At 43.3% G+C, this 19655-nt stretch overlaps 1 protein-coding gene across 2 annotated transcripts in view; it reads left to right on the top strand.

Moving 5' to 3' along the window:
- Positions 1–19655, top strand: part of Plpp1 (phospholipid phosphatase 1) — a 67118-nt gene that overhangs the window by 28825 nt on the left and 18638 nt on the right. Inside the window, exon 2 of one of the 2 annotated variants that reach the window (NM_008247.3) lies at positions 5258–5412. The exons of the other annotated variant lie outside the window; for it this stretch is intronic. Coding sequence (NP_032273.1) covers positions 5258–5412 — 155 coding nt within the window. The remainder of the gene's footprint in view (positions 1–5257; positions 5413–19655) is intronic. 2 annotated transcript variants of the gene reach the window in all.

The raw sequence follows: 19655 nt of genomic DNA on the forward strand, positions 1-19655 counted from the left end.
AATGATGTTTGCCTCAGTAATTAATACAGCTCTGTTCAGTTTGTTCTTCTTTATTAACCTTTTGTGTTGTCAGTGGAAAAACAAGCTTGAGAAAGAATAGTGATTGGAGTTGAAAGTGTTCCCCTGTCCTGTGCGTGTGGCTTTGTGGCCAATGCACCTATGTGTGTGCATTGTCGCTAGAAATTAAACCAAGGCTTCATGTATGTTCAGCAAGGACTCTGACCCTGAGTCCCACACCTCCAGCCTGTTTGTGAGCTTCAGGTGGCCTGCTGGTTTTTCTTGTTTCTTTGTTTTGATTTGTTTGAACTTGCACCTTTAAGCAAGGAAATGTATTTAACCTTTTCTGGATGTGCTTTTGTTGTTACACAAGATAATTATGGGTTTCAGAGGTTGTTGCCTGCTTGTTCATTCCACCAATATTCCTTGAAGTGCTTACCATGAGTAAAACTATGAAGAGATTATTAGATGGCAGTATACTCAGGCTTGGTAGAGAGATTATTATTAGATGGCAGTGTACTCAGGATTGGGAGGAGAGTAGACGACACAACACTGAAGGCATGTGTAGTGAGATCCATGTCTGTGTGCAGAGACATCCACAGGTCTCCCTTTTTCCTCTTCCCATGCTTATGCCTTTATTTCTGGTCCCCACTCTTTCCTGTACAGGAGTATTTCTTGCCTCCCACCTTTCCTTCTATTCTGCCTCCACGTTGCTTTTTCCTTTATGTAGCTCTTCTAAGAGTTCTCAATCTCCATTAAAGCGCAAATTGGATAGTGCTCTTACCCACTAAATAAAGTCCAGAATTTGTAAGATGTAGTAATAGAGACTCCATGAGTAGTACTCCAACTACTCCAACAGTAGATACTGTTTCCCACACATTTCTGACTGCCCTCAGCTTCTGCCTCTAGAATCGGGAAACTTCCACTTTTTCTGGAGATTTGATCTCCATCACTGCACCACACCTGCCCTCCGCATCACGAGGCTGACCTTGCCTATTGGCATCTACAGGGGTTTAGACGATGGAAAACACAGCAGGAGAAGAGTGTGCCAGTTGTTCTGCGGCCAGTTCCTGCCAGATTGCTGCTAACAGCCTGAGGAGGCTTCGCCTGCACCTTTCGTGCTCTGAGTTCCCCGAGGCTTAGCATAACACCTTGCAGCTTTTGAACAAATGAAGTGAAAATCAAAGTCTCTATAGTCAGCCTGAGAGCTTCTAGGTGCTTTTATTGTGTTCTTTTCAGCGGGGAGTTCTGTATGTTTTTGTTTGTTTTTTTTTGAGAACAGGGTACCCTATAGCACAGGATGGCTTTAAATTCACTATGTGTCCCAGCATGGCATCCGTTTCCTACTGATCTCATATCTCCATCCAAGTGCCAGGGTCACAAGCCTGCTACCACACCTAGCTCTCATGATTAGAAAGAAAAAATGTACTTTTAAAATTTTATGTTTATATGAAGCAGAAGATCAAGCAGGAAACCTAGGGAGCAAATACACACTTTCATGATCCTAGGTAGTCATTTATCTTCTTCAACATGTCTTAGAAGAAATACATGAAATCAAAAGCATAGGGATGAAGCGACTGGCATGGGCAGGAGCCAGAGGAGGGAGCACAGAGAGAGGCACATACATGGTGCACATATGTACGTGCAGGCAAAATACCCATACACATAAAATAGATAATTAAAAAAATTAAATAGTATATATCTTTATGTGATATATATATATATATATATATATCCTTTAGATATCAAGGAATGTTAGTCTTTTTAGAGAAAACGCTCCCTGTAACACTAATTTGAATATGCAGGTCTCCATCAATCCCTTAGAATATTACTATTAAAAATAATCTCTGTAACAAATAAAGGATTTTTAAAAATTATATTTCGAGACAGTCTCATTGTGTCATCTTGGCTGGACTGGAACTTACTACGTAGATCAGGCTAGGCTGGCATTGACTTTACAGAGATCCTTCTCCTCTGTCTCCAGTGTCTGGGATTAAAGGTGTGTCCACTACACCTAGCAAGAATATTTATTTTTGAGGTAGGATCTTATTGTGTAGCCATGGTTGCCTTGAACTCATGAGTCTTCGCCTTCAGTTCCCTAAATTCTGGGGATTGGCGCATATACCACCACGTCCAAATAGAGGGATGAATCTCGGTCCCTTTCCCGTTTTTTTTTTTTTTTTTTTCCTCCTCCTCCTTCTCCCTCTAACATGTAACAGTAGGGGAAGTCACTGTAATATAACTTGAAGAAAGGATGTTTAGATAATGACAGCTCTCACAACAGACATGGAGGTAGGAGGGAAAGATGTTGAAAGAAGGGTTTCTGAGGGAGGGAGCGATGAGAAGGACTGAAGTCCATCATGTAGACTCATGAAGCTGTAACGAATATAACGAGCTGTGAGAAAGGAGCCTTGTCGAGTGGACGACCTTCCCTCAGAGCTCATGGTCTTCGCCGAGTTTTCTCTCTCTTCAGTGTGGGCGTTCGGCATCCTGTGTTCACCTGGAGAGCGAGCTAGCTGTGAGGCACTTGAGGCGTGGCGTTTGTATCCTAGCGTTGTCCTTTTCTAGTGTTCATTCGTTTTTTCCAGAGAATGCGTAGCGTAGGCTGCTGAACAAGATAGACAAGTCCCTGCCCTCTAGAGTATAGTAAGCTATTTTTTCCCCTTTCTCGTCTCTCATCATGGTTGTATGAGGACTGTTAGTTCTTGGCTATTTGCTCTGTTAGTCTTGACTTTATGCTCTCTTTGAGAACTGTTTTATCCTAAGTTATAATTACAAATGCTTACACATCTGTATCCTGAATTTTATTTACTTAGCTCTTTAATAAGGTTTTATTCAGCTCCAACTGTGCACCTGATACCAAGTGAACAGTACTAGCAGGTACCTGCTTTTAGAGTTACTGAAAGATGTGTACAAAGCAGGGTAGCTGTTCACAGTGCCATGGGACAGGTAAGGGAATGCCTATCTGGAGGAGGAAGGGGAGAGGCAGGCTGAGAATACAGGGCCACACACAGGATTTCAAAAACACAGCAGTTCCATGTGGTTGGGGTCTTCAGGGCTAAATGGGGAGCAGAAGACAAGGCTGACACCCATTAGGAAGTGACACATGACCCCCAAGGCAATCAATCCTCTGAACAACGGAGCTAGCACCTCCTTCTAACTTCATGATTCTATCATAGGACCATCTCTGGGCTCCAGACTCTGCAGTGTTACTGATAGGTCGGCCTCTGCAAGTGTGAGCAGCCTTCAAAACACATCTCTGACATCCTTTTCTCTTCTCATAGCTGACACTGGCACTCAGTGCCTGAATTATATCAAAGTTGTATTAAATATGTCCTCCTCCTTGCTCAGTGTCTTAAGTGTTAATTTCTAAAATTCTTAGTTTACTGTGTTACTGACTTTGACCGAAAGAAGATTTTTATATCCTACAAGATAAATTCTTTTAAGGCTAATGTAACCCAGAATCCTTTAGTAAGCGCAACTTGAAGCCCTCATGCAATCGTTAAAACCTGAAACTTACAGAATGCAGAGATAATTAGCAGCAAAGATGTTCTCTCTCTGAGGTCTCATTATGAACAGATGTATTTATTTTAACTGAAGAAGCATTTTTTTTTCTTAAATGGACAGATCCACTGCCCTAGCCTGTCCCTATCACCGCGCTTCTTTTACTACCCCCAGCTCTCCTGTACAGAAGGAGGAGCTGGTGTTAGAATCCTGGCTGCCCCCACTTAAAGTTTCCGCACCGATGATCTTCATTTCTTTAAACATGAGTAGTAGCTGCTGGGAACAGTGGGGTTCCAGGCCCGTGTGGCACAGAGAAATAAGGATTGAGTTCTCCGCGTCCTCCAGCGCTCGGCATGCGTGGGCGCGTGGGCATGCAGTGTGGGGAGGGTCTTGTGATGGATGGACGGGCCCCTTGCTCAGTCCCCCTCCTTTGCTGCTGCAGTTCTGGTGCTGCTGTTGCTCCTGCCTGTGCCTGTGCCTGTGCCTCGCCTGTCCGCTGCTTCTTCTTTAGTGCTCTTTTCGGATTACCTCAGTTTGTGTTCGTCTCTGAACTTCTGTTGGTCCTTTTAAGAATCCTGTTTCTGATTTCATGGTGTGCCTCTGTCTTCATTCCCCTTTGGATGTGTTTGTACTGATAATGGTTAATAGGGTTACTATCTCACAGTCCAGGTACAGAACCTTCGTTTCTCTTCCCCGAAAAGTCTGTGTTGGTATTTCTTTGTAAACAATCTCTGGAGTGTACATTCTGTTTTTACACAATGTAGCCTAGATCTTAAGCGAGTTTTGAACAAATTAGTCCTCTGTACCTGCCTTACCTCGTCTTGAGTATATGATGAGCGAGCAGGTGCTTCAGTGTTTGAATTGTAGGAAGCAAAGCCTGACTCAGTGTAAATTTGAACACATTTAGAAATGGCCAGCCAGGTGGCATGGCATATGCCTGTAGACCTAGCTACTTGGAGGCTCGGGCATATTAAAGTTTAATGCTGTGCTGTGTTTGAGGAGTTTTGGAGCCCTGCCAAGACTAATAAAGACCATTTTCTTTTTGTCTTGAAGAACAAGGGCATGTTCCATTCTGCTTTTCTTTCTTTCTTTCTCTCTTTCTTTTCTTTTCTTTTCTTTTTTTTTTTTTTTTTTTTTTTTTTTTTTTTTTTTTTTGAGATAGGGTTTCTCTGTATAGCCCTGGCTGTCCTGGAACTCACTCTGTAGAGCAGGCTAGCCTTGAACTCAGAAATCCGCCTGCCTCTGCCTCCTGAGTGCTGGGATTAAAGGCGTGTGCCACCATGCCCGGCCATTCTGCTTTTCTTATCAAAGGTTTTTGCATATACTGAACTTCATTCTAATGTGAACTAGATTTTTTACTTCTTTGTCCTTCAGATATTATGGTGCTGTTATTAGATTTATGTTAGTTTGTCTTTTTCCTTATACATATTTAAGGTATTAAGCTGTTAAACGGGAATTAATTACAGAATGTAAAATAAAAAACTTGCCTATATTCTCAGATTTATTTTTCCATGGACCAATTTTGTTCTTTTCCCTGGTGGCTTCTTTTCTGATTCAGAAGTCAGTGCAAGCGAGAGAATCAATTTTTGAATGCACAGGCTCCACATGATGTGATTAGCCCTTCTGCTGGGTGTCTGAGAATATCAGTCCTTCTCCAGAAAGACCTGAACTTAGTTAAGATTTATATCCCATGCCCTCTCCTTCCTGAAGAAGTGAATTGAATGTAATCATATGTGTTTTTTCCCTTCCCCAACAGCTGCCATGCCTATGACTATTTTAAAATTGGGCAAAGTATATCCATTTCAGAGGGGCTTTTTCTGTACTGACAACAGCGTGAAGTACCCGTACCATGACAGTACCATCCCGTCCCGTATACTCGCCATACTGGGGCTTGGCTTACCCATTTTCTCTGTAAGTAAATCAGCAGGTAGTAATGGGTTTGTGCTGGAGGTTGGATGAAGCGATGGTGTTGGGGTGGGGGTAAATTCAAGCCCTGCCTTACTAGTGTTACTGTGGAAAATAGTTGCTGAAGGAAAGAATCCCACTGTATCCCTGGAGAGTGATGTGTGTTCCCTAACACAGCTTGAAGCTGTTGGACCGCCTCTTCTCAGTACACAGTGAAGAGGGAATCCACTACTGCTCTGTATGCTCTCATAGCTGAGCCCAGCCACCGGCTGCCTGCCTGCCGGGCTGAGACTGCTGTCCGCCTGCTCCTGTTTACCGAGTCCTGCCACTTCAGGCGCGTGCCCTTTATGTGGCTTGGAAGTAGAAACGAAGGAGCAGGGCAAAGACTGGCGTGCAGCCGGCCCCCATGTGTCTTCTGTGTCCTCCTCGGTCTTGTCCGCTAGGCTCTGTAGCCAGTTCTACATTTTATCCTCAGTCAGCTCTGCAGCAGGACTGGCTGGCTTCTCTTTCCTGTTTTCCAAGAAGCAACTTTTTGCTTTAGCAGTTCATGAGTCTGAGTGATTTTGGTCTTGTCATTGTAAGTTTTCTTTTTTCCTGACTAGTCTTCAGAATAGTATTCTAGTACCTAATGGACCTTGAATTTTATTATATTCTACAATAAATTATTATATTGTATAATACATTATTAAATTATTATATTATATGATAAATAATAAATTTACTATATCATATAATAAATATTATGCTATTCATGTATATTATGTATATTATTTTATTATACTTTTGTATACCTAAAATTCAAATTTGATTTAACAGTTTTAAAATAAAGGGGTGAAAGATTGGGATTAAGAAGTTAGTTTTAGGAGATTCTTTTCTCTAAGAGGCAGGAGCCACCACAGCTGGCTTTATGTCGTTGAGGCCCCAGGGATGTGAACAGTGTGAAGGGAAGTTTGCAGGACTGTCAGTGATAAACAGTCCACTGCACTGGGCAAGGGCAAGGTGCTTGTTGTGTCTGTTATTGTATGTTACTGTTGCCAGATCAAGCTGTGAAAACTTACTCGGTGTTCTTTAAAAGATCAGGAAGTAAACGGTAGTTGGTACCTTTTATCTTTTTCTTAAAACTTAATTGCAAAAATATAATTTATGAATTGAACAAAACTTATAAAGTAGATCAACAAGAAGCAGCAAATTTTGGACTTCTACCTGATGAAAGCCAGTAACATTTCAGTGTTCAACTGTTTTATTTCATTATGAGAATAGTGCACATTCAGCTTTGTGCCCTTCTTCAACAAATGGTTTTTAAATAAATGATTACAGTAAGTACCAAAATGTTAGGCAGTTGAAATGAAGAACAGTGACACTAAGGTATGTATTTTCTTTAAAGTATCGAGAAAAACTTGGTATAAACCTTTGAGTTCTTGGTATGAATTCTTGAAAGTGTATTGTTAGAGCTCACTTGGACAAACATTTTAATACAAACTCAGCAAGCTAGAAGAAGCAGTGTGTAGCCGGCTCCTGGGCCTTAGTGTGCTGACAGCTTCTGAACCTAATACAAAAGGAGCTCTCACAACTTCCAGGGCAGATTTGTCTTAATAATTTGTGCATAAAATCTCATATAGAAGACATTGTTTCATTTACATGTATTATTCATGTTTGGCATAACTACACACACACACACACACACACACACACACATCTTGTATAAAATTTGATGAGTAGTAAGAATTTAAATGGTAAAATGTTTACATTTTAAAAGTGACTTTTTTTTTCTTTTACATTTTAAAAGAGAAACGCAAGCGTGCGTGGTGGGCACCAGAGTGTTTGGACACTAGTTTCCCTGTGCCCTGGTTTTCTTCCTGGTGCTGAGATAAAACACAGACCAAAAGCACCTTAGAGAAGGGTTTAGTTGGCTCGAATTTCCAGGTCACAGTGAATCACTGCGGGGAGTCAGGGTGGAACTGTAGCAAGTCTTAACCCAGAAAGCACAGAGAGACACTATGTGCTGGCCGCCTCAGACACCTGTGCTTAGCTTTTTACACAGCTCAGGATGCAGGGTAGCCTGAAGGGAATGAATGATACTGCCTACCAGGGCTAGGTCCTCTTCCACCAATCCCCTACAGACATGCTCACAGGCCAGTCCCTCAATTGAGACTCCCTTCTCAGATGTCTCTTTGCTGTGCCAAGTTGACAGTTAAAGCTATCTAGGACAACGGAAGATTCTAGTCTTTATAGTTTCACTGTAGAAAAATGTGAAGTGAAGGCAAATTCATTAATATTCATTAATTTGTGTTAATGTTATTTTGAAAACTATAGCTGAGGAAGCTGTGAACTTTACCTTTTTATTTTTTAATTTAAGTCCTAGGAAAGTGGTTGAATTTGTGATATTTGCCTTAAAAATAATGTTATTTTTAAAGACAGGTTCTCATATCTGCAGCTGACTGCTGAGGTAAAAGTTTTTGGTCATTAAAAATAAATCTGCCCTTGGGTACACAGCAAGGCAGGTTTAGGTAGAGCCACAAGCAGATTATTGGCAAACTGGGTTGCATTCAAATTAAAAAGTTCTCCTCTGTGAGAGCCACTATTCAGACAGTGATGGATGGCGCAGGTAGGTGTTTCAGAATGCCTTCTCCCAACCCGATGAAGGACCACAATTAAAGCTATACCTAGAACTTTAAAACGACCCAAGCTCTGTGTAGCCTTTAGCCTGTAGTCCTGAGCTTGGGAGGCGAAAGCAGGAAGACCTTCAGTTCAAGGCCAGCCTGAGCTGCATAGCTGGAGGGTGGGGGCGGGGCTAAAAAGTGAAGGGTACAGAGAAGACACCCCAATGAAAGTGGACTGGAGGTCTGAAGAGAAAGCCCCGACTAGAGAAGGTAGGCATATGGTAAATGAGTTGTGAAAGGAGGCTCTGTGCCAACTCAAACTGCGGTCTACCGTGCACTGCAGATTAGTGAGAAGTCAAGACCCATAATGCCAGCCGCACCCGAGACACTTCTGCAATTTCTTATGAAGTTAATGTAGTCTGACTGTAGGATAAAGCAGTTGTGCCCTAGTATTGACCCAGATGATGGAAAACTTCTGTTCACATAGAAATAAAACAAAGCAAGCCATACACTCATGTCTATAGTACTTTTATTCATAATTGTCCAAACTTAAAACAAACAAGATAGCACAGTTTTTAAGTAGCTGAATGGGAAAATGAACTGTGGTATTAACAAATGCCATGCATGAAATATTCATATCTGGTGACATTAGAAACAAGTTATATAGCTCAGTGCTAGCTGTGGGCCTGGGCAAGGCCCTGGGTTGTGTCCTCTGGGTTGCAAGAACAAAGCAACAGAATCCAAGGAAATATGTCATCCAGCCATGAAAACCCATGCATGAAAGAACCCTCCGTGCATATTGCTAAGAACAGGAAACCAGTCTGAAAAGGCTGTGTATTTTATGGATCAAGTATGATATGATATGATATGATATGATATGATATGATATGATATGGAAATGCAAGCCTATAGAGCTATTACAAAGATAGGTGGGATGAGCAAGGATGTAAGGAACACCTACAGCAGAGGGTTTCAGGACAGTAGTATGATACTGTATGATACTATGACGGGGGCGCATGGCCCCATGATGGGTCAGTGCACAGAGAACCATAGCATGAAGAACAAGCCCTAAAGGGAAGAGGCCTGGGCTTTATTTACTCCTGGCGTATTAACTAACACTGCTTCTTCAGTTATAGCAGATGTGCTGCACCAGTGTAAGGTGGTGATAAGAGAACCAGGACGGGTGATGATAAGAGAGGGTGTGCATGGGAGCATTTACTCTCTGTTCAGTTTTTAATTAACTTAAATGTGCTATAAAAAATTAAGTGAGGCTTAAAACCTGGTAGGGTACCTGCCTGGCTCATGGAAAGTCCTGGGTACTATCCCTACCATACTACCCACAAATAGATACACACACAAAATGTGTGTGTGTGTGTGTGTGTGTGTGTGTGTGTGTGTGTGTGTAGCTCAAGCTGTCCTGTCATTGTGTAGAGCAGGCTGGCCTCAAACTCACGGAGATCTGCCTGTCTCAGCCTCTTGAGTGCTGGAATTAAAGGCGTGTGCCAGCAAACCTGGCTTAAAATATATTTTTCAATTTGTTGATAGTTTGATAAAGTATCAGTGTTGTTTTGTTACATAATACATAATGATACATAATATGCATTTTTATAAAATATTATCTTCAGTATTATTCATTTCTAGGGATAAGGTTACCTGATAAGATGTCAAATATATGTTTTAGAGTTTTGCATGATGTGTTAGCTAATAAAAATTAAAATTACATTTACGTCGTGTGCTGTGTGCATATGCTAAGATACACACGGAGGTCAGGGGTCAACTTGGGAGAGTGGGTTCTCACCTTGGGTCAGGGCTTGAGCAGGCTTCAGGCTTGGCAGCATCTGCCTTTACCCACTTGGCCATCTCACTGGCCCTAGGTAGTGACTTTCCATAATATTCATTTCCATTGCAAGCTATTGGTTCTTTTATTGCCCTGGTGTACCCTATGTTAAAGGCTCCATGCTGCTTAGGCAAACATTCTACCTCTAAACTATAGCCCCTGGACCTTACAGGTCTTATGAAAGAGGAGTAGTTGACAGCTTAGTAACTGGACATACCTTTATTTCTTAAAACTTATTATTTGAAAAACATGGTGGTATTTAGGAATTCAGTTTTTAACAATAGTTTTATGTTTTTACATTTGAACCCCTGCCCCAGAGGACCATAATATTGTGCCATTTATCTAAAAAAAAAAAAAAAAAAAAAAAAAAAAAGTGTAGCCAAGCATGGTGGCACCTGCCTTTAATTTCAGCAATCAACAGGCAGAGACAGGTAGATTTCTGTGAATTTAAAGCCAGACTGTCTCAAAAATTGGAAAGAAAAAAAAAAGTTTGTGGGATATTTAGTGCACTTAATTGAGAGAAGCCATTACTGTTCAAATGCTATACAATAGACTTGTAATACATTAAAACCCTTTTGGGGGCTGGCGAGATGGCTCAGTGGGTAAGAGCACCCGACTGCTCTTCCGAAGGTCAGGAGTTCAAATCCCAGCAACCGCATGGTGGTTCATAACCATCCGTAATGAGATCTGACTCCCTCTTCTGGAGTGTCTGAGGACAGCTACAGTGTACTTACATATAATAAATAAATAAATCTAAAAAAAGAACAAACAAAAAACCCTTTTGGATATCTGAGCAGTAAGGCAAGAGGTTGTGTGTAGAAGCATCTGTGGTGAAGGTTTTCTCCTTCTCTCACAGTCTAAATTTCAAGCTCTGGAAAGCAAGCCTCTTGAATGTAGTCAGTATTACATAATTAAGCCTTGCATGCCTTAAGCAACACTCTCAGTCAGGGTCCACAGCAGCACCTCGTAACCAAAACAGCAACCAGAGAAGCAAACGGGGTGAAGTCCATGGTGGTCCTATCACCTGTTCTCTTATGTTTGCTTGCCATGAGATGATTTCAAGTTGAGTTTGGGTGTCTGTCGACTGCTTTGAGAGCTTTGACAGGCTGGGGAGGCTCAGCAGATGGAGGCACTTGCTGCTGCCAGTTTGATGATCTTCCTTAGCCATAATTTTTTTCCTTTAACAAACCAAAAATCTCCAAATCCTTTTTTTGTTGAGAAGGGCTATGACTAAAGTCGATGCGAACCCACTTATGTAAACGTACCCTCTGTGACTAGAGGACAGGTTGTCTTAAGTCCTAAGAAGCGAAGATGTGGAGCCTAGTGCTTTTGCAGCTCTTTGTGTGTGAACAGTGTCCCCACAAGCCATCATGAAAGGCGTCAGCATTTTCCAGACCTACAGATCGTGTATGTTGCACATTGAGCTCTCTGGAATGTGCGCCTTTCCGGGCTGTGAGGAGGCAGAACGCAGTCCGTGTTTCCCAGGGTGAGAAACAGAGGAGTCTGAGATGAATGCTGTGGATCCGGGTCTCCTGTGTGCCCAGATGCTGCTGGGGTACTGCTGAGAATGGGAATAGGGGTCCTCGGGTCCGTGTTTGCCCTGAAGGTGTCTGTTTGCCAGGTAAGAAGGGGATGGCACAGCTCGGCAGGGGGACAGAATCTGGTTTGGTTCTGAGTGAGAGAGGAGGGAGGGAATAGAGGGGCTGGAAGGCTTCCCAGCCTTCTCAGGGAGATTTAGGTACAGCTCTTTACGACTAAGGCCTCCCCCTGAGACAATACTCGATGAAGGAGACACCATTGCTTGTTTAAACTGCTTTATTCAATGACAGATGTGAATTCATACAGCTTACTCAGGGTGAACCAAGAATTAACTACCCTTTGCAAGAAGGAATGCCCAGGAAGGGAAGCTTATTGGCTAAACACCGGGGCCTATCAAGATACTTTATTAGCATGGAGAGCTTCAGGTTTTTTATGCTATTTATGTGGCCGATTGTCGCAGTCATCTCAGCTGAGTGTCGTATGTGTCCCAGATCAGGTAGTTTGGCAGGGAACTGGCTCCACACCTGCTATTCTCAGTTCTGAGATTCCCTGGGGTTTGAGCCTGCTCAACCACACCAGTTCTTCTGTCTGGTGGCACTTGCCCCACAACTGCTTAGTAGTAAATGGTGGCCAGATTCCTGGGGGCACCATGTTTTAACAATTTTAAACAAACATCAACTCCACGCCAGTCTGCTTCTATTCATATCGTCAAGTGTTAGCATTTATTGGGTCTTAAGAATGGCAAGTTTTACAGTATTACAGACCCACATTTCCAGTATCACAAGAAATGGAATGTCAATCGTAGAAAGAAAACAGTTCGTTTGTATCGGTTTGTGATTTAGGAGCAGTTAGCATGAGCTCAGGGAATAGCCTTAGAGCAAGCAGCCTGCTTTTGGAGGAGGAGCTCGGTCACTGCCTGTCTGCTTACAAGGTAGGGAGTTGCGGTGAGGGATCTTTTTACTAATAGCTTTCCTATAGTGAGGGTGAGAACAGTTCCTCTCTCCTGGGAGGAGGAGCAGAAGTCCCGGACAGGTTCACTGATTTTTATTAGTAGAGTGTGGGAGTTTTGAAATGCTCAAGTATGTCAATGCAGATTTTTTTTTTTTGATATTTATGTAAGTAAAAAGCTTGGTTTCTCATTACTCATTACAGGTATATAGACATAGAATTAAATTTCGTATTGATTGGATACTCTACAATCTTTCTAAAGTTGCTGTTCTAGAATTTTGAAATACACTCCCTGGGTTTTTCCTTTATTTTTCCAGGTTTAGTTCCATCTTACCAGATCTATGCATGCCCCCATCCCTTTTTTCTTTCTTTATAAAAAGAATTTATTTGGTCTGGCTGTGGTGGTGCATGCTTTTAATCCCAGCAGCTGGGAGGCAGAGGCAGATGGATCACCAAGCTGGAGATCTGCCTGGGCAACAGAGCAGGTTCCCGGACAGCCAGGGCTACACAGAGAAACTGTCTTTGAAAAAACAAAACCTCAAGACACAAACAAACAAAAGTCACACAAGCTCACCTGTGCTTTTGCACCACAGCCCCCTTTTCGTTCTCTTCTGTGAAGATTTCCTTTGCTGTCCTCAGGATCACTGGACTCGTTTCTCCTCTGTCCCATTCCCTTCGTGGTCTCACGGCTTTAATAGAACTTGTGTGTCAGATTCTATTTAGCTTGACTTCTCCCCTCCACAGCAGATATCTAGTCTACTGTCTGCTGTCTGCTGTCTGCTCTGCTGTCTGCTGTCTGCTGTCTACTGTCGTCTGCCTGTCTGCTGTCTGCTCTGCTGTCTGCTGTCTACTGTCGTCTGCCTGTCTGCTGTAGGCAGCTCAAGCAGATGTACCACATTCCCCAGTTCCATTTCCAGGGCTTCCATTCTCTGTTAATGTAGTTTTCTACCCTTTCATATATTTATACCTAATCCACCAGCAAATCCTGTTGGCTATTTTCAGCTGAAATCCATAAGTTGACCACGGTCAGACAGCCCCTCACTCCCTAATTGATGACCATATAAAATGGGATCTCAGTTCATTGTTGAGCTGACATTCAGATGATTGCTTCATAACTAAAGATGATTTCCTCAGGACATTAAGACCTCACTCTCTGATGCATCTTTAGCTTTTGTAATTTCATGTGCCCTGATGCTGACAAAGGTATCATTAGCTGTCTGGAATTTCTAAGACATGGGTGGAATTCCTCAGTCTTTTGGTCTGCATACTGAATTGAGTTAAAATTATTTAGAATTAAATTGCTACCAAAGTCTTTAAGATTTAGTAAAAGAAATTAAAATAATCAACAATTTGCACATATCTTAGCCAGTGTTCTATTACTGAAAAGAGATACCATGACCAGTGCAACTCTTATAAAGGAAAGCATTTGGGGCTTGCTTACAGTTTCAGAGGTTTATTCCATTATCTTTATGGCCTGGAGCATGGTAGCATGCAGGTAGACATGGTAGCTAAAGAATTATACATCTTTATCTGAAAACAACAGAAAGAGAGAGACACTAGGACTGGCTTGAGCATTTGAAACCTCAAAGCCCACCCCCAGTGACACTCTTCTTCCAAGAAGGCCACATCTACTTCAAGGCCAGATCTCCTAATCCCTGTCAAGTAGTTCCACTCCCTATTGACAAAACATTCAAATATTGAGCCTATGGGGGCCATTCTGTAGGCTTAGATTTTTCAAAACCTACTTTGTTTAGGGTTCTTAAACACTTCAACCTCCCTTCTAGCCCACCAACTAGAGGTAGGGAAGAAAGAAGGTTAGTAGGAAAAGGGGATTGTGGACATGTTTAGAAGTAGTTCTTTGGGGGCAATTCCACTCTTCTTTGTCAGGATACCAGGAGTCTGGTCCAATAGCAAACACCAAACACAAATAGTAGTGGCAGCTCGATGCAACAGTGGAAGTGGACTGAATACCACAAGTTCTTGGCACGTTTCTCTCTATGCGTGAAGACCAACAAAGACAGAAAATGTTATACAGCGGCGTAGCAATGCAAGAGTGCCCTCCCATTGTTTATGGGGTTTCATGTATACTCTTTCTAAATGCCACACACCCTCTCTCTCAAGTGTCTGTTTTCAACAAAACATTACATGCCCTCTCATAAGATCACTTTCATAAAAACATCGCATGACACAAGTGAGTTTCTTTTTTTTTTTTTTTCCTTTGAGACAGGGTTTCTCTGTGTAGCCCTGGCTTTCCTGGAACTCACTTTGTAGACCAGGCTGGCCTTGAACTCAGAAACCCGCCTGCCTCTGCCTCCCAAGTGCTGGGATTAAAGGTGTGCACCACCATCGCACAGCATGGACAGACTTCCTAACAGTGGCCCCATTCCTTGAATTTTTGTGTCAAAACCAATTCTGCTTCAGGAAATAAAGTTTTTAGCCACAAAGTCAGGATGTGGAGGACCTTTCTTCCTTCCTTCCTTCCTTCCTTCCTTCCTTCCTTCCTTCCTTCCTTCCTTCCTTCCTTCCTTCCTTTCTGGAATGTGATCTTGTATAGCCTGGGTTGACCTTTGAACTTGCCCTATGACTGAAGATGATTTTGCATGTCTGCTTGCCTTCCCCTCTAGGGCCAGGATTATGGGGGTTTATGTGATACTCTGTATTAAACTTTTTTTTTAAGACTTATTTATTATATGTAAGTACACTGTAGCTGTCTTCAGACACTCCAGAAGAGGGCGTCAGATCTTGTTACAGATGGTTGTGAGCCACCATGTGGTTGCTGGGATTTGAACTCCGGACGTTTGGAAGAGCAGTTGGGTGCTCTTACCCACTGAGCCATCTCACCAGCCCCACAAGTGAGTTTCTAACAAACCAGAAATTTCCACTTTACCATTCCTATGGCCCAGGACTGAAGGGGTCATGCAAAGAAGTTAAGGCTTAACACCATGAAGAGAGCCAGCCCATGAGAGGCTATTGGTGACACCTAGTTGCAGCAGAAGACCCCGCAGTACTGGAGATGCCAGTGCCATGGGATAACTATGGATAACTACCAAGAGGAGCGGCAGTACTGGAGTAGAGTCAATCACAGCCTAGAGTGCTACAGAGGGCAGAGCTGGAGAAGTGACCCAAGCCCTTTGGAGGAGCCCAGAAAATCTGGACTCCCAGATATTGGAACAAGAAACGTGAAGTTGAAGTTGCCTTGGAGACCCCAAGATGTTAGATATGCCAGAGCCATGGGATACTGCTGAGGAAAGCCTAACCAGGAGTTGGAACCAGCCAAAGGAAAAGAATTGTGTTGCAGCCAACAACGACGAAAGGAGTTGGAAATGCGGAGTTTGGAGTTTGCCCAGCTGGTTTTTGGTCTTCCATTTGTCCAGTAGTTCCTTCACTATGATGTTTTGGTACGGAAATGTATTCTGTGCCATGATATACTGGAAGTATGTGATCTGCTATGTTATGGCTAGGTATGGCCCCCACAGACTCATATATTTCGAACAAGCCTGTGGAGGTGAGGGAGTAGAATGTGGTGGTTTGAATATACTTGGCCCACAGAGTGACACTATTTGGGGGTGTAGGAGTAGGTGTGGCCTTGTTGGAGGATGTGTGTCACTGTTGGGGTGGGCTTTGAATTCGTATACTTAAGCTCCCCCCACCCAGTGTGGAAGAGAGAACCACCTCCTGGCTGCCTGCAGAAGCCAGTCTCTCTTCTAGTTGCTTTCAAATCAGCTTCTCCAGCACCATGTCTGCCTGTATGCTGCCATGCTTTCGGCCATGATGGTAATGGACTGAACCTATGAAACTGTAAGCCAGTCCCAGTGAAAAGTTTCTCTTTATGAGTTGCCTTAGTCATGGTGTCTCTTCACTGCAGTGAAACCTAACTTAAGACAAAGACTAAATACATTCATCTATCACATGTCTGCTAAGCCCAGGGTTATAGTCAGGTGGCAGAAATAACAATTGATCCATTATTCTACAGTCTTCCCTTTACTGTGGGTTCTTTGGGCTTCATACACCCCCATGCAGATACTACATTGAGATTATGAAATATTTTGAAACATTTTGCAGGTGGCCACCTCCTCTCTGCTTGGTGGGAGCCATCTGCTGCTCAGCGGCCTTCCAATGGGGTCACTTCCTCTTGTGGACTTTTGAGGTGGTTCTTTCCTTGATCTTCAACAGAGCTCTGGGCCCTTGACATCAATGTCTGCGCCGCTTAGCTCTGAGGCAATGTGCCCTTGAATGGCATGCTGCTGTAGGCTGTGCCCTTGAGTGGCTGCTGCTGTAGGCTCTGGAGTTGGAAACCACTCTCTTGTGGGGCAGTGGGCTGTGCACAGGCAGCCTGGTCTCCAGTACAGCATAGGTGTTGGACTCCAGGGGACCCAATGGGTGCTGATTTCCACCTATATGGTACAGAAGGTGTTCAGTCATGTCTCCTGGACCCCTGGCTCCTATCGAAGTGACCGCCCCCACAGCCCCCACAGGAGAGGTGTGTGACTATCAGTCACGCAGACAGTGTCCCAAGCTCCTGGCATTCTGGCTAGACTCCACCCCACAGTTACCTGACTATAGCCAAGTATGCTCCTCCCCACAGTTGTCTGATGGCCCAGCCCACTATAAAAGGGGCTGCTTAGCCCCTCCGTGCTCTCTTTAAGCTTTCACCTTTCTTACTCTCTAGCCATCCTTCTCTCTCCCCCACCCCCCACATGGTCATGCCAGGCCCCTCTCTCTCTTTCTACCTTCTCTTTTTCTCTGCCTTTCTACAATAAAGCCCTAAAACCATAGACTGTCTCTGCTCGTCAAGACCTGCCATACTTGGATAGGCTTTCCCCTAATGAGCTGCGTCTAACCTCCCACTGGAAGGCCTTCCTACGCTCCTGCTACGGACTGGACCAAGGACTCTCACCCGCGTGGGAATCATCCAGCGTCCCCTCTCTCCTGCCCTCTCCTCCCTTTGGCCCCGGGACTGGCCAAGCTGCCCCCAGGGCCCCCATTCTGTTCTCAGCTCTTCCGTGGTATCCAGCATGAGATGCCCAAGGCTGAGAACCTGGTACCTAGGACTGCCCCATGTCCACCACCCACCGAGCTGGGGTCCATCACGCAGCCAGACACCCACCGGGGGCCATGTGGAAAGCATGTGGCAGTCCTCCTGTGTCCGCCTGTCCAGAGCACCGGAACTGGACACGGGTTTTCTCCCACTCCCCTTACTCCCCGCCGTCCACTGCCCCGCACTCTCTCTTTGGCACTTGATATGTTTTATGTTCATAAAATGTCATACTGTATAAAATAGGGCTGGAATATCTATGCAACAGCATTGACTCTGGGTGTATATAGATTATGTTTTGATAACCTTTAAACATTAACTTGTTGGAGTCATTTGCATTTCCCTAACATTGGAAGAGGTTTTTGTGTTTGTTTGTTTGTTTGTTTGGTGGCTTTTTTCTTTTCTTTTTTTGAGACAGGGTTTCTCTATGTAGCCCTGTTGTCCTGGGACTCACTCTGAAGACTAGGAGACTAGGCTGGCTTTGAACTCAGAGATTCACCACCTTTGTCTCCTGAATGCTGGAATTATGGGTGTATGCCACCACTGCCCAGCTGAGTTTTTTTCATGTAAGAGAGTTTTTTAGCCAGTTTCTCAGTTTTGCTCAATCTTTCTAACTGAAACAGTTTCTAAGTATTTCTCTTATGGTTCCAAGATCCTGAGTATGTGTGCAAGAGGCAGTTAAAGACATTGACATTTTTAGCTATCTTTTCCTATCTCTGGTGGAAGATGGGGAAAATTTTTTTTTCTATGAAGATTTTATAAGTTAAAAGTTAACATGTCATATTTTCTTTTGTATCATTAAAGATATTCACTATTAGAAACAGAAAGCTATTCTATTTCATGGATGAGTTGACTATTCAGAGAACTTGAATTTTAAAAAGGTTCATTGTGATTGGCCATTGGGCATATTCAAAATCAGGACATGGCAGTGTAAAGGGCTGTAGGCTTTTTGGAAAATAATTTGGAAGCTAAAGTTAAGCATGCGCTTCCCACGGACGCAGTGATCCCACTTGCAGGTGTCTGCCAGTTAGAAATGAAAATACATCCACACGAAGACTTGCATGTGAATGTTCAAAGTAATATGTCGTCATAATATCCCCAAACTGGACACAGCTGAGATGTCCATTAGCTGGTGAATGGCTAAACCAAATGTCCTCTGCATGTACAGCAGGATAATATATCAATAAAAAGAAAAACACACTCCCAAAACAAATTAGCATGAAGGACATTATAGTATGTAATATGAACTACATAGAAAATACCATGTGAGGACTGGAGAGGTGGCTCAGTGGTTAAGAGCACTCACTCCTCTTCCAGAGCTAGGTCCTGAGTTCAGTTCCCAGGAACCACATGGTGGCTCACAACCATTTGTAATGGAACCCAGTGCCCTCTTCTGGTGTGTCTTAAGACAGCAACAGTGAACTCATATGAGATAAATAAATATGCCCAAAAGCAGGAATGTGGTTGCTCTAGGTTCTGGCAAGGAGTATGAACTGAAGGGCACACTAGCCCATGAACGTTTCCAGGTATAATAATAGTCTGAGACTGTATTGCTGGCGTGGTAAATTTACAATAGATGGATTTTGTGATACATGTTACATTTTAAGGTTATTTGAAATAGGCGAGGAAATTGGTGGCGGTGACTCTGTGGTTAGAGCACTTGCTGCTCTGGCAGAGGATTGGGGTGGGTTCCCAGCACCTACACTGGGTGGCTCATAACCACCTGCAATTTCAATTTGAGGGGCAGCTGATGCCTTCTCTGTCCTTTGTGAGCATATGCATGCACAAGATGTACACATAGATATTCCGTATTTGTGCACTGTGGCTATAGTAAGTTAGTGCTGTACAGCTACACTTTGGGAGAAATAATTTGGTCAAAATGATAATGCTTATATGCCTTGATGTTACATAGAAATGTTCTAAGGAAATAATTAGAAATGCAAACAAGGATTTGAGTTGGAAGTGTTCCCTATACTGTATAGATTAACCAAAAAACTAAAAGCAACCTTTGTGCTGTCCCTGTTGAAAGAATGGTTAGATTAAGGTTTTTGCAAGGAGTAGAAACTGTTTTCTCATTAGCTTAAGTAAAACTTGTTGTTCGTTGAAACAGATACAAGGTACTGAGCAGCCTGAGATAGTGGGACCATCGAGGCCTTCTGGCACCGGGGAAGCCAAGCTACCTTTTCCATCCTGCTAGTCCCTTCTTTCTCTGTAAATGTGCTCCGTGGCCTCTTTGTTTGTGGGCCAGTGCCTTGTGCCAGCCCCGATGGATTCAGTCTTGTATTTCTGA

This window comes from Mus musculus, chromosome 13 (genome assembly GCF_000001635.26).
Source record: "Mus musculus strain C57BL/6J chromosome 13, GRCm38.p6 C57BL/6J".
Lineage (NCBI taxonomy): Eukaryota > Metazoa > Chordata > Mammalia > Rodentia > Muridae > Mus > Mus musculus.